The sequence below is a fragment of the Silurus aristotelis genome, assembly GCF_946808225.1.
Source record: "Silurus aristotelis genome assembly, chromosome: 12".
In the NCBI taxonomy this organism is placed as follows: Eukaryota; Metazoa; Chordata; class Actinopteri; order Siluriformes; family Siluridae; genus Silurus; species Silurus aristotelis.
The window spans coordinates 11561872-11582156 of NC_139585.1; the positions used below are offsets into that span (position 1 = coordinate 11561872).

General features: G+C 41.0%; 1 protein-coding gene across 2 annotated transcripts in view; it reads left to right on the forward strand.

Moving 5' to 3' along the window:
* The first annotated feature begins 11922 nt into the window (after positions 1-11922).
* Positions 11923-20285, forward strand: part of cdh10b (cadherin 10, type 2b (T2-cadherin)) — a 43259-nt gene continuing 34896 nt past the window's right edge. Inside the window, exons 1-2 of one of the 2 annotated variants that reach the window (XM_083556713.1) lie at positions 11923-12215; positions 18443-18781. In XM_083556713.1, coding sequence (XP_083412839.1) covers positions 18584-18781 — 198 coding nt within the window. In that variant the 5' untranslated portion in view covers positions 11923-12215; positions 18443-18583. Of the gene's footprint in view, positions 12606-18442; positions 18782-20285 lie in introns of both variants that reach the window. The other variant, XM_083556712.1, reaches the window with a different exon arrangement.

The following is a 20285-nucleotide window of genomic DNA, read 5'->3' on the forward strand; positions in this document are numbered from 1 at the left end:
AATGTTACATCATGTGATATAATAATAAAGACAAATAAGAAAATCAAATCTATGACAAAACCAAGCTAAAAATATAAGGACTAAGAAACATGGTTTCATAGGACACACTTATGTAGGTTTTCATAATTAAAATGCATAAATAACTATATGCAGATTAAAATAAAACCCATGTTTTGTAAATGCATAAACACACTGCCATTATCATAGATATTTATAAAATCACAAATATACAAATGTCTCCAGTTTCGTGCACTCTGACACCGAAAAGAGCGGGGTGACCAGAGGACTGAGGAGTGGATGGCATCCACAATCCATCTACAGAGTGTCTGCTTATCGGCAGGAAACCATTTTTTATATGGACTGTAGCAGACAAACAGCTGGTCCGACTTTCTCCACATGGCAGATCTGTGGACATATGTGTCCAGTGCTCTCACCGGGCACACCCGGTTAAGCTTCTCCTGGTCAGAGGCCTAAAAAGGAGGAGGATAGAATGCCTGGAACATGACTGGTTGCGGGATGACCGAGGGCACCTAGGGAACATACCCTGGTCTGAGGTAGAGAAAGGCACTGGCCATGCCTGGAGAAAACTCCAGAAGAGATGGGGCCATGGGAAGGGCTTGAAGATCCCCAACGCTCTTTAATGAGAAGATGTTCAGCAAGCAGAGCAGGATAAGCTGCAATAGTGGACACATAAACCTTTAAGGTGGAAGGAGAACCAGAAGGGACAGTGCGATGTCTTTTGAGTCACAAACAGATTCACTTGTGCTCTGTAAAATATTCTTCATATTCCTCCATTCCCCAGGCCTCAGCCCCCTGTCTCGGAAGCGTGTCTGCTTCTTGATTTAACTGCCCTAGGATATATAGTGCTCTCAGTGAGAGCAGCTTCCCTTGTGCCCACAGGAGGATCTGTTGTGCCAGCTTGTTAAATAGGTGAGAGTGCAGACCACCCTAGTGGTTGATATAGGAGACCACAGATGTATGGACCAGTATGGACCGGCACATGATTGTCCCTTAGGTCTGAGAGGAAATGCTTCAATGCTAAAAGCATTGTCTAAGGCCTGAAAGGCTCGCTGTGTGACCTTGGTCTCTGAGCCACCACTGTAGAAGTTGCATGTATAGGAGCCCAAGTGGCACCACATTGGATGCAGATGTCATCAGACCCAGCAGTCTTTGAAACTGCTTCATAGTGAGTAGTTGGCCTTCTCTCACTCTCTTGACTCTCTGTGAGGATAGACTCAACTTGTGCAGGAGACAGCTGCACCAGCATAACAGTCGATAGGTGGTTCTCTGTACCGGAGAAAATACACTTTTCTTGCCATTCAGTCTAAACCGAAATTCCTTTATATGGGCAAAAACGACATCTTGATGCCGGGTTGCTGGGTGCTCTGATCAAGCTATTATCAACCAGTCATCGATACAGTTCAGTATGCAGATGCCCTGGTGTCTCAGCAGAGCCAGAGCCGCATCCACACACTTTGTGAAGATGTGGGGTGAAAGTGCAAGGCCAAACGGAAGGACACGATCTTTGTAAGCTTTGGCCCCGAAAGCAAACCTTAGGAACTTCCTGTTTGAAGGAAGGATGGATACGTGAAAATAAGCATCCTTTAGATCTATCTTACCCTGCAGCATTGCTATGGTGGGCAGGCAGCCAGCGGCTTGACCACTGCTGGGTAAGCCTTGCCCACCAAGGCCAAGGAAGTCCAAAGGGGCTTGGTGGGCAGTGCTGGGGACTTGAGGGATGCCGGGGACAGATAGCCAGCCAGCATCTCTCTTTAACCTGTGGGCATCGTCCCATAACCACACTACTACATTAGCATAGAGAGAAACATTTGGACTGAAGTGGAATATGGCCTGAAAACCTCAGTGTGCTGGTCCAGGAAAAAGGGCAGACCCCGGCCAGAGCCAGTGACGTAGGTTGCAAAAAATGCTCATCCAGCTTGCTAAGTGGACGTTGTTTCTGCTTCTTGAATGGGGCCAAGCCATATCTAGCTTGGTGACAGAACAAGTAACTACCTCCAGGAGCTCCTCGAAATGGACTGGCTGAGATGGGGTGTCAGCAAGATTTGCCAAAATCCATCCCTCCACCTCATCAGCAGAAGAGAGGTGGAGTGCGGCGCTCTCCCCACAGAGGAAAAACCCACTGAAAGGCGTGCTTCTGAACCCTGGGAGAGATCGCTGGATCTGGCAGGTGAGGCAAAAGAAAGGGACAGGCCTAACTCCACAGCCTCTGCCAGATCCGACTGCAAGCACCATTAACTCAGTCGCTGCTTCGCCTTGGCAGAAATGGGGCCAGAACCACGAGGAGCACGACGCATCTGCATGGGCATGTGGCAGCAATAAAAGCAGCCAGCTCCCTTAAATGCCGACTGTGCATGCTCCACTCCTAAACAAGTGACACACAAACTTTGTGTTTCCCCCATAATAAAGCAGGGGCAAGGATTGCTTGCCATCCATTCTTAACATTTTTTACTGCAGCTTACATTTTGTAGAACAGACACACACACACAGCCTAGTACCGTCTTCACCGCTTGTGTTCTTAAAGCTTCCTCGTCATGATGTCACTGCCTTACCGTTGGGCAGAATACACACGTGATTTACTTTGTGGTCAATCGGAAGCTTTCCCAAAGCGTTGTTGATGCAGCTCGAGTTCCTGAAAGGGAACTTAATTATACTTTTTATTGAGGTCTGAGAAAATATGCACAGAATTGCTAATTATAGTGTAACCATTGTCATTATCCAAACCTGCTATACAGTTTGATGTAATGCTTGATGTTTCTATTGAGTGCAAAAAAAAATAGGAGACATTGGCTTGGCATATTTATCTGATCACTATTTCTACATTTTCCAATTAACAAATTAATGTGGTCACATAACCAACATTATAAGTGACAGTTATAATGACACCTTATTTAGGTGCCATGTAACTCAATGAAAATCATCAAAAGGTTAAAACCAAATGACTGTAAGAAATACGGAGACATAATAATGTTTTAATAACACATTCATTATCATGAATTAACACAATGAACTACACAATTAAAAGTAGCACATGTTTTAGGGAATGTTATGTTAATTTATGTTTGTCAACTGGAATTTAGTTGGTGGGGAAGCCTGACATCTTAAATGGGTGCCAACAGTTTGGGGTACAAAATTTGTGTATTGAGTTTATTAAAACAAGTGTGTTTTCCAGAAATGACTTCAAGTGGAACTATTAATTAGAATTTAAGCTAAGAACCCTTGATAATTCAGTGTAAGTGTGCTTGCTTCTCACATAATCTAAAGCTGAGGGAGTCTTACATGCATGAACCCAATTATACTCCCTGCATGCATATTGCACACTGGTTATAAAAATTAGACGTTTGGAGTAGGGGCGTAGAAACGGCACCTCACAGCTGAATGATTCTAGGGTTGATCCTTAGGTTACTGCTTATGTGACATTTTGCATGAACTCCCAATTCTCATGTGGGTTTCTCTTAGTTTTCTTGTTTCTTCAACTCTCTAAAAACATACATTGTTTATGCCAAGCCACCCATTGTCGTAAATCTGAACAATTATATGTGTATGTGTTTGTGCATTGTGCCTATTGATATACTTGCGAAGTAGGATGTTTTTCTGCCTCCAAACTTTGGATCTTCTATAATGCTGATCAGTAATAATTGGATCATCATCATCAGGCGGGCTTAATAGGTGCGACTATCATCGATTTCCAGTTGCCTCTCGATTGTGCAAGCTTTCTGATCTCCTCTTGGGTTGGTCGAAACTCTTTTTCTTTTTCTTTTTGCCTTATGCTCAACATGATGCGGTACGCCTTCCTTGCAAATACATCAAGTTTTTCTTTTAGCGCTTCTGTTAGCAGCCAGGACTCACATCCATACAGTAGGATAGAGATACATGCTGTGTCGAATTTAAGTGACTTGTCCTTAAGAGGTGACTTTAGCACTTTTTCCAGCTTATTGAAAGCAGCCCACGCTAAACCAATGCGTGTCTTGATGTCCTTTTCTAATGATCCGATGTATGATCCTAGATACTTAAAGTCCTCTACAACATTGATTGTTTCGCCATCGACCGTGAGAGAACCGGTTGCCTTGTCTGTTGGTATGTTAAGGCGCATTTCTTCTGTCTTGCTGATGTTGAGTTCAAGTCCACTGGTTCTAGCGACGTCTCTGTACTTGGTCAATTGTTGTTGCGCCCGTGACGGGTCGCTTTCAAGTAAGGCTAGGTCATCAGCGAAGGCTAGCTCGTTGATTTTGCGACTTGTTGATCGCTGACTGGCAGTTCAAGAGAAATGGCGCGAGAACATCGCCTTGAAGTACTCCTGTAGTGACTTTAAATGGTTTTGATAGTTGGCCGTCCATGTACACTTGACTCATCGATTTGTCGTATAGGACACGGATGCCGTTCACCATTTTCACAGGAATGCCGTAATGTCACAAAATTGCAAACATCATGTCTCTGTCAATTAAGTCGAAGGCTTTCTTGAAGTCGATGAATGTGATGTATAATGGAATGTTCTCACTTGCTGCTCCTTCCATTATTCTTCTTAGGATGTTGATTTGTTGGATGCAGCTACGACCTGTCCTAAAGCCGGCTTGGCTTTTCTTTAGAAGTGGGTCTATGGATGGCATTCGATTTAAGAGTACACGATTGTAGAGTTTGGCCGCAATGGATGTAAGCGTAATACCTCGGTAGTTGGTCATCTGTTCGAGATTTCCCTTTTTTGGCAATGGAATGATCATGCCAAGTGTCCATTGGGTCGGTGCTTTGTAGTTATCGAACACCTGATTAATGAGCTTGTGTAGCTGTCAAACGATAAATTATCCTCCTTCTTTAATGACTTCTGCCGTCATCGCAAAGTCAGGTCCTGGCGCCTTGTTCTTTTTGAGACTTTTGATGGCTAGCTCTACTTCCCACAGTGCTATCAAGCCGATTTTGATGCCAGATAGGTCAGGCGATGGTGTTGGGTGGTTTGCCGGGTCCGCGAATTTATTTCGGTTGTTAAGGAGGGTGTTAAAATATTTCCCCCACTCTTCAAGAATTTCTTTTTTGGATGTCGGAAACTTGTTGTCCATTTTTCTGACTTTGACGGGCTGCTTCGGCTTGTTGGAAATGTATCCAACGATTTTTCACACGTCTCCATATTTTCTCTTGGAAGCTGCAAGTTTACGATCACTGAGCTGAGCGTTAAGATGGTTCTTCTCATCCTGAGTAAGGAGAGTTGATACAAACTTTTGCGCCACGACCCACTTGGCCTTGTTTGTTTTTGTGGGTGACTGTTTGTATTTAGCCTTCGCAGTCTGCTGTGCGTTGATCACTTCGAGGGTTTGAACACTCACCCAGTTTGCAAGTTTTTGCTTTTGCCGTTTTCCAAGGATTTTGGTGCTCGATTCGATTAGCGCTGTTTCTAATGCATCTGCTCGCATTTTGATTTGTTCCGATGCACAATAAGCTGATGCCGATTAATCATCGAAGAGCAGGTTGAAGCGATTCTCAAGTTCTAGGTCGAACGCTTGTTTAGTTTTTAAATCGAGAAGTTTTTCGTTGTTGTACTTTTGTCTGTTTATTGGCTTGATCTTGGCAACTCTGAGTGACAGACGAAAGTTCGCGCTCACTATTTTATGATCCGAGCCAATGTCGATTGTGTTGTGTGACTGCCAGTTCTTTATTGAATTCCACCATTTCTGATTGATCATGATGTGATCTAGTTGGAAGAAGTTGCCCTTTGGATCTTGATAAGTGGCAAGTCGGCATTTTCTCTTTTCAAAATGTGAATGCGCTGGTCGTAGGTTTGCAGTCAATTAGTCATTGACCGTTGTCGTTTGACACATCGTGGTAGCAATTTGGGCCTACGATTCTTGTGTTTGTCTCGTGTCCGTCTTTGCCAATACGAGCGTTGAAGTCCCGGCTACGATAAGGACTGTGTGGGGTGGAATTGATTTTAGGGTTTCATCCAGATCTTCATAGAAGCTGTCTTTTGCGTTTTCTTTAGAGCATTCTGTTGGAGCGTATGCAATAACAATGCAGACCCGTCGATTGCCCTGTAAGTGCATCGTGATTAACCGGTCTGATTTTCGCTCGACAGATAGCATGACATTTGCGATCTTTTTGCTAAAAAGGATGGCTACACCATGGCACTCCTTGGATGAATTTGTGTGCACAAGTGTGTAGTCATCAACGGATTCGTAGTGCAGGTCTCCATTGGTGGTGAAGCGGTGTTCCTGGATGCCAAGAATGTCGATATTGTGCTTCTTGCAACTGGCTACAATTTGCTGCGGTTTGTACTTGATGACTCGGCCTGTATTGGTGTTGGTGTCGTTAAGAGTTCTGACATTGTATGTTCCAAATGTAAACTCTTTTGTGGTACGGCTACTGGAGGCAGGATCTGAAGCGTGGATTCGACTGGTGTCGCTTTGCCCGCGCCCCTTCATGCTAAGAAGATTTCTTCTTTGCCTCGAGGAGACCGTGTGCAGGTTTTTCGGGTCGGATCCCGGATCTATGATAATATTCACAGCAATGTAATAAGACAGCACGGGAATGCTAGCCCTCATGCTGAATTTTGTTTTTACCATTTTAATGTCTCGGATTGACATGACAGTATGGTCTTCATTACCATATTGATCAAGATCTTCTGGTAGGCTATCCATTTAACTGTCTGCAGAGGTCCGGATTTGGCACATCTTAGCACTGCGCAAGCAGGTGGTCCCATCTTGTACTACGAGGAAGTCCCGGACTTGACTTTACAAGACAATAATTGGATACTGAGAATAAATGAAGATATGCTTTATTTTGGTGTGTCTTATGTCCCTTAAAAATAAGATAAGATAAGATATACCTTTATTTGTCCCACAGTGGTGAAATTTCTAAAGGACAAATATCTGATTTTTTTTTTACCATATGCAATCAATACTGATATTTGATTTCAACATATTAGGAACCCAGCCATTATGGATGCACAAGCCAGTGCACTCTTAGTCCCGGTCCCAAGCCCGGGTAAATGGGGAGGGTTGCATTAGGAAGGGCATCCAGCGTAAAACATGGGCCAAATCAAATATGCGGATCACAAATGAGAATTTCATACCGGATCGGTCGAGGCCCGGGTTAACAACAACCGCCACAGGTATCGTTAGCCGACAGGGTACCGGTGGAAAATGGGCTACTGTTGGCCGAAGGAGGAGAAGGTGAGGAGGAAGACGTCTACAGAGACGGCAGGAAAAGGAGCAGTGCAGGAGAGTGGAGGTTCGGGTTGGTACTTTAAATGTTGGTACTATGACAGGTAAAGGGAGAGAGGTAGCTGATATGATGGAGAGAAGAAAGGTAGATATGCTGTGTGTTCAGGAGACCAAGTGGAAAGGGAGTAAGGCCAGGAACATTGGAGGTGGATTTAAACTGTTTTATCATGGTGTGGATGGAAAGAGAAATGGTTTAGGGGTGATTCTGAAGGAAGAGTACAGTAAGAGTGTAGTGGAGGTGAAGAGAGTTTCTGATAGGGTGATGATCGTGAAGGTGGAAGTTGAAGGGATGATGATAAATGTCATCAGTGCCTATGCTCCACAAGTTGGCTGTGAGATGGAGGAGAAGGAAAAATTCTGGAGTGAATTAGATGAAGTGGTAGATGGTGTACCTAGGAAAGAACGATTGGTGATTGGGGTAGACTTTAATGGGCATGTAGGTGAAGGGAACAGAGGTGATGAGGAGGTGATGGGTAGGTATGGTTTTAAGGAGAGGAAGGGCAAATGGTGGTAGATTTTGCTTAAAGGATAGAAATGGCAGTGGTGAACACTTATTTAAAGAAGAAGGAGGATCATAGGGTGACGTATAAGAGTGGAGGAAGGTGCACACAGGTGGACTATGTGCTATGCAGGAGATGCAACCTGAAGGAGATTGGAGACTGTAAGGTGTTGGCAGGGGACAGTGTAGCTAGACTGCATCGGATGGTGGTCTGTAGGATGGTTTTGGAGGCGAAGAAGAAGAGGAGGAGAGTGAGGACTGAAAGAAGAATAGGATGGTGGAAACTTAAGGAGGAAGAGTGTAGTGTAAGGTTTAGGAAAGAGGTCAGACAGAGGCTCGGTGGTGTTGAAGAGGTGCTGGATGATTGGGCAACTACTGCAGGAGTGATGAGAGAGGCAGCTAGAAAAGTACTTGGTGTGACATCTGGAAATAGAAAGCAAGACAAGGAGATGTGGTGGTGGAATGAGGAAGTGCAGGAGAGCATAAGGAGAAAGAGGTTGGCAAAACATAAGTGGGATAGACAGAGTGATGAGAAAAGTAGGCAGGAGTACAAGGAGATGCGGCAGCAGGTAAAGAGGGATGTGGCGAAAGCCATGAAAAAGGCATATGAGAAGCTGTATGAGAGGTTGGACACTAAGGAAGGAGAAAAGGATTTATACCGATTGGCCAGGCAGAGGGACCGAGCTGGGAAGGATGTACTGCAAGTTAGAGCAATAAAGGATGGAAAGGAAAATGTGTTGACTAGTGAGGAGAGTGTGTTAAGAAGGTGGAGGGAGTATTTTGAGCAGCTGATGAATGAGGAAAATCAGAGAGAGAGAAGGTTGGACGATGTGGAGTTGATGAAGCAGGATATAGATAGGATTAGTAAGGAGGAAGTGAGAGCAGCGATTAAGAGGATGAAGAGTGGAAAGTCAGTTGGACCAGATGACATACCGGTAGAAGCGTGGAGATGTTTAGGAGAGGTGGCAGTGGAGTTTTTGACCAGGTTGTTTAACAGGATTTTGGAAGGTGAGAAAATGCCTGAGGAATGGAGAAGAAGTGTGCTGGTACCGATCTTTAAGCATAAAGGAGATGTGCAGTCTTGCAGTAACTACAGGGGAATTAAGTTGATTAGTCACACCATGAAGTTATGGGAAAGAGTAGTGGAAGCCAGGTTGAGAGAAGAGGTGACCATCTGTGAGCAACAGTATGGTTTCATGCCGAGGAAGAGCACCACAGATGCCTTATTTGCTTTGAGGATGTTGATGGAGAAGAATAGAGAAGGACAGAAGGAATTGCATTGTGTATTTGTGGATTTAGAGAAAGCGTACGACAGGGTGCCAAGAGAGGAGTTATGGTATTGTATGAGGAAGTCAGGTGTGTCAGAGAAGTATGTGAGGGTGGTGCAGGACATGTATGAGGACAGTGTGACGACAGTGAAGTGTGCAGTAGGTACGACAGACTGGTTCAGGGTGAAGGTTGGACTGCATCAAGGATCGGCCCTGAGCCCTTTCCTGTTTGCAGTGGTGATGGACAGGTTGACGGATGAGGTCAGACAGGAGTCTCCCTGGACTATGATGTTTGCGGATGATATTATGATTTGTGGTGAGAGTAGAGAGCAGGTTGAGAAGAGCCTGGAGAGGTGGAGATATGCGTTGGAGGGAAGGGGAATGAAAGTCAGTAGGAGTAAGACAGAGTACATGTGTGTGAATGAGAGGGAGGGCAGTGGAGGGACAAGTTTAGAAAGTCCACCCTCCTGTTTATTAGAGGGACAGCGCATGTAGGATGTTTTGGTGACAAGGTGAGGGAGGCGAGATTGAGATGGTTTGGACATGTGCAGAGGAGGGACATGAATTATATTGGTAGAAGAATGCTGAGGATGGAGCCACCAGGTAGAAGGAAAAGAGGAAGGCCAAGGAGGAGGTTCATGGATGTGGTGAGGGAAGACATGCAGGTAGTTGGTGTAAAAGAGGCAGATGTAGAGGACAGGGTGATATGGAGACGGATGATCCGCTGTGGCGACCCCTAATGGGAGCAGCCGAAAGAAGAAGAAAAAGATTCAACATATTAGGATTAAGCTGAAGGCTACTATTAAAACAGTTTCTCATTTTAAGTGTGTTAAGATTCAGTTACTTATTTTTAACTTTTCCCATGTGACAAGACAGTGAGAAGGAAAACATAATGGTTAATGTGAATTATGGTATGCCTTCAAGGCTTTTCAGAAGCAATCTTATTCACCTCATACAGGTCTGAGCGTTTGTCCAACTCAATCTCTGATTCTATTATCCAAGAATTCCACAGGTATTTCTAATTTGGACTTAATATTGCATGAGGTAAGTAGGCAAAAATGTACATAAATGTAATAATACTAAAAGAAAAATCAGGTCCATGATAGCAGAGATTTGGTATTAGGCATCTTGGAAGAACACTGTCTATTATGTTGATTGAAATTACTACCTATAACCACTCTGAACCTCCTTCTGAGTACAAAGTTCTCTGGTTTGACATATATCTAATAATTTTTAAAGTTTTTTAGACACACACACACACACACACAAACAAATATATAGTATCAGCTGCAGTGAAAATTCTCAAATGTAATTAACTTAGAAGCAGCATTTCAAACAGACATGCCCTGACTGTACAAACATGCCTGATGTCATAATTAATAATGTATGTACACCATGTAGGCGTGTCCGCTGTGTATGATTTTAATAGTAAGAAAAATTGTAGAGAGAAACACACACACACACACACACACACACACACACGGTGTAGGTGATTAGAGCAGGGAGAGGCTGAGTGAGAGTGTGAGCCTCGGAGGAAGGTGTGGCTGGTGGTTCTCTGACACACACACACACACACACACACACACACACACACACACACACACACACACACACACACACACACACACACAAACCTAAAACAGTATAAGCTATAATAGGCAAAGATTTGCCACAACACAAAGCCCAAGGCAAAGTTAATTACACGCTGGAGTTTCAGTGAGGGATCATCTCTCACTCATCTGTTCATTCTTATCTGTAAAAATGTTAATTTAGCAGGATACATTTCAGATCAGCAAAAAAAAACCAAAAAAAAAACTGATTCTATGACTAAAAAAGTTCAGGGCAAGCAGCCACCACTGGAGTAATTTTTATCCTTTTTTCTGCTAATAAAATATTCATAGAAACCCATGTGCTTCAAAGTATCTTTACTAGATAGGTTATAAGGCCTGTGGTACTTTTACACAAATCATCATATGAAAGGCTTCTATCTCTTCCTTTTGCTAGCTATCTTTTCCAAGCTTACTCGTGTTCCACTAATCTCTCTTAATCGCTATTTCAACATTTAACTTACACCAAAAGCCCTAAATGGCTTGTTTCCAGTTTGAATATAAATGTTGCAGCATGTTCTGTCGTGTGAGTGTTGAGTGTCATAAATCCGTTCACTGAGTTAAGGATGGATGCTTAATGTTAGACATGAACTGAATTTTTGAAAGCTGTCCTTCAAGATATCCTCAACTCTTGTCAAACAAGAAGAAAAAGTCAGCAGCAGTCTCTTGCCATTCTCTCCTGCTTCTGCTTTACATCTTATGGTCTTTTTCTCCTTCATCCTGCTGTCGTTAGCACTGGATTAGTTCAGGCCTGGTTTGCTTTAGACATCAAGCATCAGCGACTCCATCCATCATGAAATGTCTTTTTGCAATGGATCATTACTGCCATCTATTGCTTGAGCTTTTCTTTGTCTCTTTCACCTCTCATATAGACTGTCCCTCTTTCTCTCTTCGTCTCTCTCTCTCTTCCTATTGCTCTCTATATTTCGTTAAATTTTTCTCTTTGGCTGTGTCCATCCTAACCTCCCAGTGATGGCCTTTATGTATCCTTTCACTCCCACTGTGCTCTGTGGCAAGCTAAGTCAAAGCCACAGCTCCAGGGGACTAAAGGCTCTCCTAACCCCTCCTCGTTCTTCATTTTTTTTTCTTTCTTCCTGTCGTTTTTACTGGGGACTTCTGAGTGGCAGCCAATCATGTGCTGAGTCCTTTCTCCTTCACTTTCTCTCCCTGACAGCAACGGACACAGAGAGAGAAGGAGAGAGAAAGATAAAAAAAGAATGCAAATGTGGATGGAAATTATGAAAAAAAAAACAAACAGAATAAACATAAAAGTAGAAAACAATTTCAACCAGAATCACATGCATTTGAAAAAAGAAGCAAGTAGCACAGAGCGAAACACATTTAAAAGAGAAGACAGCATGTCAGTGTGCAAATACACACACTCTCTCTCTCTCATTCTCCCTCCACTCTCTCCCTCTCTCTTATACACACACAGTCTCTTTCACACTCACACACCCTGGCTCCCATCCACGCTTCTCCACACGCAGCCTGCACTCTAGCTTGCCATGTAAGTGCAGAAAAGGTGACAGAGCAGGCAGTGCTTCGGTTTGCTAAAGAGGGACCGGGTAGCATGACTACTAACGCGTAGATCAGCAACGAAGCATGAACACTGAAGGTAAAACCTCTCTCACTCTCCCTCTTAGCCTTGCTCAGCCTTCCTCTCTCTCTCTCTCTCTCTCTCTCTCTCTCTCTCTCTCTCTCTCTCTCTCTCTCTCTCTTTCTCTCTCTCTCTCTCTCTTTCTTATTTTTCCTCTCTCTCTCTCTCTCTCTCTCTCTCTCTCTCTCTCTCTCTCTCACTCTCTCTCAGTCCCTTTCTCTTAGACAGATGAAAGAAGCGCACTGAAAGAGTGCAGTCATGTACGTAATTTCTCTTGCTGAAACTAAAGGTTATTATTGAGACATGTGCTCTTCACCACATGACTTACTCTGCTGCTGTGGACGTATCTCACTGTAAGCTAAATCCGTGAATAAAGTTTTCCAGAGAAGGATTCAAAAAGGCTAGAATGTAAGTGGATGGTTTATTCTTTCCTTATGTGGGATTTTAAAGAAGGGTTTTGAGGTGAAAAAAATCTATGTGATGGTCATATAATATATATGAATCATACTTTTGGGCATCAGTTGTCATTTATAGCTGTAGAGTCACTTTTTTGGGGTGAAATTGCTTCGTACTCGTGCTGTCTCCTGTGTGGAGTTTAGAATGCTTGGATAAGGCTGGGAGAATCATGTTCTGTTGTTTATATATTGTTTTTTTCCTGATATTTATTCATAATGAAATACTGTAAAACACTGGATCATCAAAGACAGCCAAGAATAGAGGTGAATGCAAATTCTTGCTATGAAAGTCTTTTGATTTTGATTTGATTTATTTTTAATTCAGCCAAATCTTGAAATAGTCTGTCGTGGACTGATAAGAGGAATTGTGCGTGCTTTGATAATGTTCTCTAGGAATCATTGTTATAGGAATTCTCCAATTACACAAATGCTTTTGCATGACTCCACTAAGCCGCTTATTGCTGTGAACTGTCATCTGTCCACTCTTGTACTGCCTAAACCACAGATCACATCATGAATTCTTTTGTTTTTAAAAACAAAAATTAATAAAATATCTCTATCTATCTATCTATCTATCTATCTATCTATCTATCTATCTATCTATCTATCTATCTATCTATCTATCTATCTATCTATCTATCTATCTATCTATCTATCTATACAGCTGCAAAACAATATATATTTTAACACAAATTAACAACATTCACACACACACAATACTAAACAGAATGTGTCAAACAATGACTCAAGGGACAAATAACAATAAGTATATATAATTCTTCCATCTGAATGTATTTCATCATGCTGATTCCAAGATGAAAATCTGTGCAACGACTATTTCATTATAAAACTGTTCAAAATGATGATTTCTGAAGAAAGTTTTTTTTTTTTCAAGCACCTTATGCATGTTTGTTGTCTTTGCCAAATAAAAAATCTATGAATGTGCAAAACTAATGACAGTTTTGACAGACAACTAATGAAAGTCTACTTGTATTATAAGAGCAAAATCTAATGAGCAGAGAGCTTTTAACAACAGAAGAAATTAGAATTTACACGGGAATGGATTTTATGAAATGTGTAGCAGATGCAACACTTTGACAAGTATGCAATTTTACTGTAAGAAAAAAAAAAAAAATCAAAGTTCATTTGTGTGTCTTTTTTTTTTATATATCCGTCCATGTAAGATTACAAACTTTTTGCCTGTTGATAAAGTATCATTTTGGAAAATATCTTTGTGAATGCACAACAGGTATTAAGCTGCAGATGTTGATTTCACTATTATTGGCAAGCTATTTACAGGATACAGAGTATCCTAATGAATGTCTCCTCAATGCAATACATTCGATATCTGAATAGATTTAAAACAGCAGAGAGAATGATAGTGTAAGTGTGAAAGAGAGAAAGAGAGGTTTAGAACAGAGAGAGGAACATTGCTGTAATTGTGCTGCATTCTTTGAGAGATTGTGGGCTCCACCAAGTGGTCGAGTTTATCAGTTACTTTACGGCAATTCAGCCTAAGCAACAGAAGCCATTGTCATTTTTTAAATCATGACTAAATTACATTATAAACATTTTATCATTTACTTATATGATTTAAAAAATTCAAAAGGATGTAATAGGCACCTCAAGCTTTTATAATCAGTTTCAATTTCTACTTTGCACATAGCATCAATCTTTAAGTTTAAGTCTTTAAATGATGTATGGTATTTCAAGCTTTGTATCATATTAAGTGCATTGCTCATCCAACTTGTCATGCCAGCATGCATCTTGTCTCTCTTTTCCCTTAACCTTTCCTTTCCGGTTTGCAATCTGTCTCACTACCCGATCCCATCAGAGCTTCAAATCCATTTTCCATCCTCTGTGTTTCTTAGACGTCAAGGTCACAGGGAAGGTGGAAAAGAAAGAAGAAACAAAACAAAAAAAAAAAAAGTTTTCTCCAAAGACACTGTAAAATGAATGTACAGACACAGACAGTGTTACCCTATATATGTGAATGACCATCCATCAGCACAGCACCAGGCAAGGAGAGGACTAGCCCAGATTTCCTAAATGATCCATGTCTGAGGCAGCCCTCCAGGGCAAAGCAAAGAGAGAAAGAGTAGGAGTAACTGGCACAAAACAGGGTTGAGCAAACGAGGCTGTGCTGGACTATGGGAAATGTATTCCCAGTAGGCACTGCTGCTCTAGACTGCTTTTTATAAGTCTCCAGAGAAATAGATCACTGCCTCGCAGACAGGACTACAGCAATTACAAAGACAAAGTCTTACTAGCCAGGGCATAGCCGCTCTACTGACCTGACTTACTACTCTCTCTCTTTTTCTCTCTCTATCTGTGTGTGTGTTTGTTTTCTCATATTAATCATTGCAAAAATTTTTAGCACAACACAATAGTACATAAAAACCTGTTGCTTGTATAGCCAGTATGTCTGTTTCAAACCACCAACGCACCTAGGGCACCACAGTGCATTCCCACTTAAATACTTATTAAGACCAAATTACAAAGCAGTAAGCTTTGTAAGCATGTGTACACACACAAAAACACTTGTACACCTACCACTTAAGCTAGTTAATACGACAAGTAAGGCTGTGCGGCTTTATATCAGAATATTTGCCCTTCCCCATTTTTTTTTTTTTTTTTCTTTTTTTATATTAAGCTACTGTAAATCCTCCTACACACCGATGCCTTTCTTCATAAACAACTTTTTAATATGCCGCCGACTCATAATACAATAATCAAGTTAAGATAATTAAATAAAAGCACTGAACATCTGGCAAGATCCCCCCCTCCTCTTTTGTGGGCACATCCGCCCCCTAGGCATGGGGCAGCAAGTAGAATTTTAAAAAGATGTGCTGTTTTAATGCTTAATAAGCATGCTGCATCAAAGATTAATAACCAGAATGCTATTAAAACCCAAGGACAGCATTGAATGTTAATTAGAAAATGCAATCACAAGAATCACCATAGTTTAATTGCCACAAACGGTTTCTGTGAGCTTCCAAGGATGCACTTGTCATCACTGTGGAACAGCTCAACTCCGAGTGTGCAGGCCAGTAGAAGGGGAAAAAAAGAAACCCTTTATCAGCTTATAGCTTATTGGCGCCCTCTAAGTCAGCCAGCACCACATAATCTCCTATCTGGACCCTTCCACAAACCCCAAGCTCTAAACAACCCTGTTACATGACAGCAATGATAACACTTTCTCAGCAGAACCGGGCTGACAAGAGCTGCATACATGTGCAATCCATGGCATAATAACGCCAACACTACCATGCTGCGGTAAGCACGATTTCACCTGTCAATAAAATAAGGCTGGAAATCTGATGAACGCAATTTTTGGACACTTCTGCATTTAGTTTTTCACTTTTAGTTAAGGTCTCAACTCTAAGAAATCTAGAAACAGAAAAACATTGCTGCATCTCCATACTAGGATACAAAAATACAGTATGTACAGTATGTTCTGCATTGTGTTTTAAAACACTCTCTACACATGAACGTATGCCTTGGTATTTATTGACAATAGGGAAATAAAATCTTTGTTTGTAACAGCTGAAGTGTCCATGCCTTTTCTGTGTCTATGCGAACAAATGTATTGACATAATCAGTGTCACAGATTCAGCAAAACACCCAGCAACAATATTGTTACAGCATTTCTGCACTTTCTAAATATATTCGGTTGGTAATTTTCCCAAACATTTAAAGTTTGAGAAAACTTTTTTTTTTATCTGCCTTGTCACTCAGAACACAGACAAGAAAGAAGACACATGCTGGCTTTACTAGCTCTCTTGCTTTTATAGTGTGTAAAGATGCAGAAGACTTTAGTTGGTTGCCTGGAGGGGAGACATGCATAGTGCTCAAGAATACCGAAGTAGAGAAACAGATATTTATTATGGCACCAAGAGCACACTATTATACCGATCAGTAATCAAACTAAATAATTCTGGAGTTTATCTTCAATTTCAAAAGACGTGAAGACCATTTTCAAAATATAATATATAATTTTATAATTTATAATATATTTTTTTTACAATTTTGCTTTAGGAATAATAAAGTACACTATCTATCCAGTAAATATTTTTGCATCACATTAATCATATCATTACACTACTCATCGGAATATATCTACACTTTCAAAATTAATAACATGTTGGCAATGTGGTACAAAATACGATGTGGAACATTTACATACCAAACAGTGACATATTTCCTGTAGTATGTGTAGCCTAGAATGACTGTGGGAAAAAGGCATATTAAACTCAATTCAAATAAATTGTATTTATATAGCACTTTAATCATTCGACAATGTCACTAAACAGTTTTACAGATATTTAGTATACGGATGATTTGATAACATGCAGTGATTTGTGGATCAAATTTGACATCTGACAAACATTTTTCTGAAAAGAAACATTGTTGTGTAAACGTGTAATTATTTTCTAATAGGTTCTGTTTAACCTAATAATAGTCTTTGATGTGTGGTAAAAGGTGTAGTATTTAATAAGAGATTAATGTCTGGTTTAACAGTATTTCCACTAAGACCTAGCTTATATCTAAAACTATAGGCTATAGGCTATAGGAACAAACCCCAGCACAATAGATTTACACTGATAGTTGAAGTGTATAAATGTATGTATTTCCCACCGTTGCAATCTCACTTTCACGAACACCCAAATGTTAGAAGCATGTCGATTTGACTTCATGCGTTTTCATTTTTTATAATTCTACATTGCCAATAGCATATAACAACTCTGCCCGTAGCATCATGTTTAATTCATGAAGACTGTTACAGAGTTGTTGAATGTAAAAGTTTTTTCCCCAGCTCTCTGACCCTGAGATGCACAAACCACATGTCTGAAGCCCACAGAGGCCTTACCATGATGGGCCTGCTTGAATTCATTATCAAACATTAGCCAGTGATTCCACAAATTACGGCAATCGACACACTTTTAAACTGCAACCTTGTGAATAATGCCCTATTTCTATCTCATTTAATTACATTATTTAATTCATGTTCATAAGATAATGTTCTTTTACAAGTACTATTTTAGTAACATTAAAAAGGACCATGGCTCTGATTTGTTCACAGAAGAAAAAGCAGGATAGATGGTTTGTTCTTCCTTATGCCTTCAGTGACATTGTGTCTTTTTATTCTCCTTGTCTTTCTCATGTAAATTCAGATCGGTGAACAAGAACAACATAATATTTTAAATTCACTCCTGATTTGCTTGTGATCCCCCAGATACAGTGAGGGTAATAAATGCCCATCAGGCTGGCATGACACTTTGGCCTTCTACTTTTCCTTGAAAACTGGCTTACATGGAATGAAGGAAGAGCGATTTATTAGGATTAAGTTCCAAAAGCCCATAAATTATGCATGCGCTCCCTAAATTACCATTCAGCAGTGCTCTTGGGGCACACTGTGCTTCAGTGAGTCATTGTGGGTTTAGCTAAGCAGCCTGCTCTGTTTATTGTGTACCATAGACTTGTATGTAATCGGAAGAACTTTGTATAGCACTGCAGTTCAAACCAGATTTTGATACACAGCTGTGTGATATCAACCTTTAAAATAAGTAAATGCTTACAAATAAAATTGTAAATTTGAAGCATTTGTTGGTCCTTGTTATTAATGCAAATGATAGTCACAGCCGTTTTAAACTTTGTTAGAGTTTCTACTGATTGATTTGCTGCCAACTTCAAGTTATTCAATTGCTTTTATCTTAGGGATTCAAGAACGAAACCATAGTGTGATGCATAATTTTGTGCCTCATCAATCTTCTCTTGCCTTCTTTCCAGGCCTGAACAAGAAAGGAGAAAAGAAGACTGAGGATAGGATGTCCCATTCTATTGTGATTTGCATTCAGCTGTATCTCCAAAACAACACTAAAGCTGCTAATTGATTTCTTATCAAGGACTCTCCAGGAGCGATTGGATACAATGATAACTAATCAGTTTTACTTGCTCCTGCTGTTGTCCATCCTGGAGTGGAGCTCAGCCTTGCTCCGCCCGGTGCCCGGATTTAGCACAGCTGATAGGGATGGACGGACGCTCCACCGTTCCAAGCGTGGATGGATGTGGAATAGTTTCTTTCTCTTAGAGGAGTGGACCGGAAGTGGAAAGCAATATGTTGGCAAGGTAAGTTTGGAAATGAATCTTAATGGAAGCTTAATGCAAATTTTATGACATCATTAGGTGCTAATATAAGATAACAAATTGTTACCCTGAATGCTGGTAATATAATAACAGTGAAACAGAGCAAACACAATAATATTTTCGAAAAATAACTTTTAAATTTTTTACGCTTTAACAGCGTTACATCAAACTAAAGTAATATACTTATAAAACTCATATGTGCAAAATATCCCAATTCATTTCCTGATGCAAATCTCCATTATCACTAAAGACTTTGAATACACTTACAACACAGTACGAAAGTCAAAGCCATGCTATAATGTAACTTCTCAGTATTTCGCAGGTACAGAAAGGTGTGGCAGGCAGTGCTCTGATAAAAATCACAATGGTGCAAGTGTTCTTTTCAGCCTGCATGGCATCAGATCAGAGTGAAGTGCTTGTCAGGCCACCGGCATAAGCGCCAAGCTCTGAGACAACCATAATTTAGAAAGCAGCAGTTACAGTCCTAAGGGGGGGAATGAGGGCGACTGTCGGCAGCCAATTTTCTGTTGAGGAAGCTCGCTTTCATCACTCCCTTCATCTTGCCCAAGTAAACAAGTGTCATGAGAAGGGGTTTGAGGCAGAGAGGGGACTTGAGTTTGTGAGCGTAAACCGATAGCATCTTGTCCTTTCACATGTATGAAGTGTGAATGCAGAGATCATTGGTAAACAGACTCAAGCTTTTGAGTAGCAAAGCTCAGAAAAACAATGAATGACAGTGATAAAGAAAACAATCAATCAAAAAAGGGAGAAGAAAGAGGTGCGCTCATCCATAGCATTATTGTATGGATGTGCTGAAGCAGTAAAGCAGTGCTGACTGGGACAAGTTCATCAGTAGATGTAGCGTTGTACTAATCAGTGGCCTGGCCACTGATCAGTGGCCTTCCCAGTGTTTTGATTCCTCTGTTTGTGCCTTCTCTCACTTCCTTTCTTTCACACTCTGTGTCTAGAATTACAACAGTCACATGAGACTGGACCAAGTCCTGCTGTCCTGCCCGATCACATTACCTAGAGAAGAACTAAAACAAAAACTGTCATAAATACTAAGGACAGAGATGGGAAAATGCTTCAAAGATTATTTGTAGCAGATGTGTTATCATTAATCCTATCAATCTAGTGTGTGCTATTGAATGTGTTTGTCCATCTGTGTCAGAGCCTCAGTGCTGACCGATGAATAGCACTTAAAAGCCCAGCAAGAACCCATCAGAGCCATTGATGGCCTTTCTTATAAAGATAATTCACCAGCCATTGCTGTGTTCTGTGGGAGGCCATGTTTATTTATGGCCAATGGAGCCTCCTTTCATATTTAAATCATAACAGTGGTTTTATTCAGACATGGTCTCATGCTTGCAAAATCAAAGCAATGTGCACAACTCAATTTGTATGAAAGGTTGGCGAGGTGAAGGTATGAGTCAGATTTAGTCTTCTTACTTTTTCTTATGATTTTCTTTGTAAAGCTGCTTTGAGA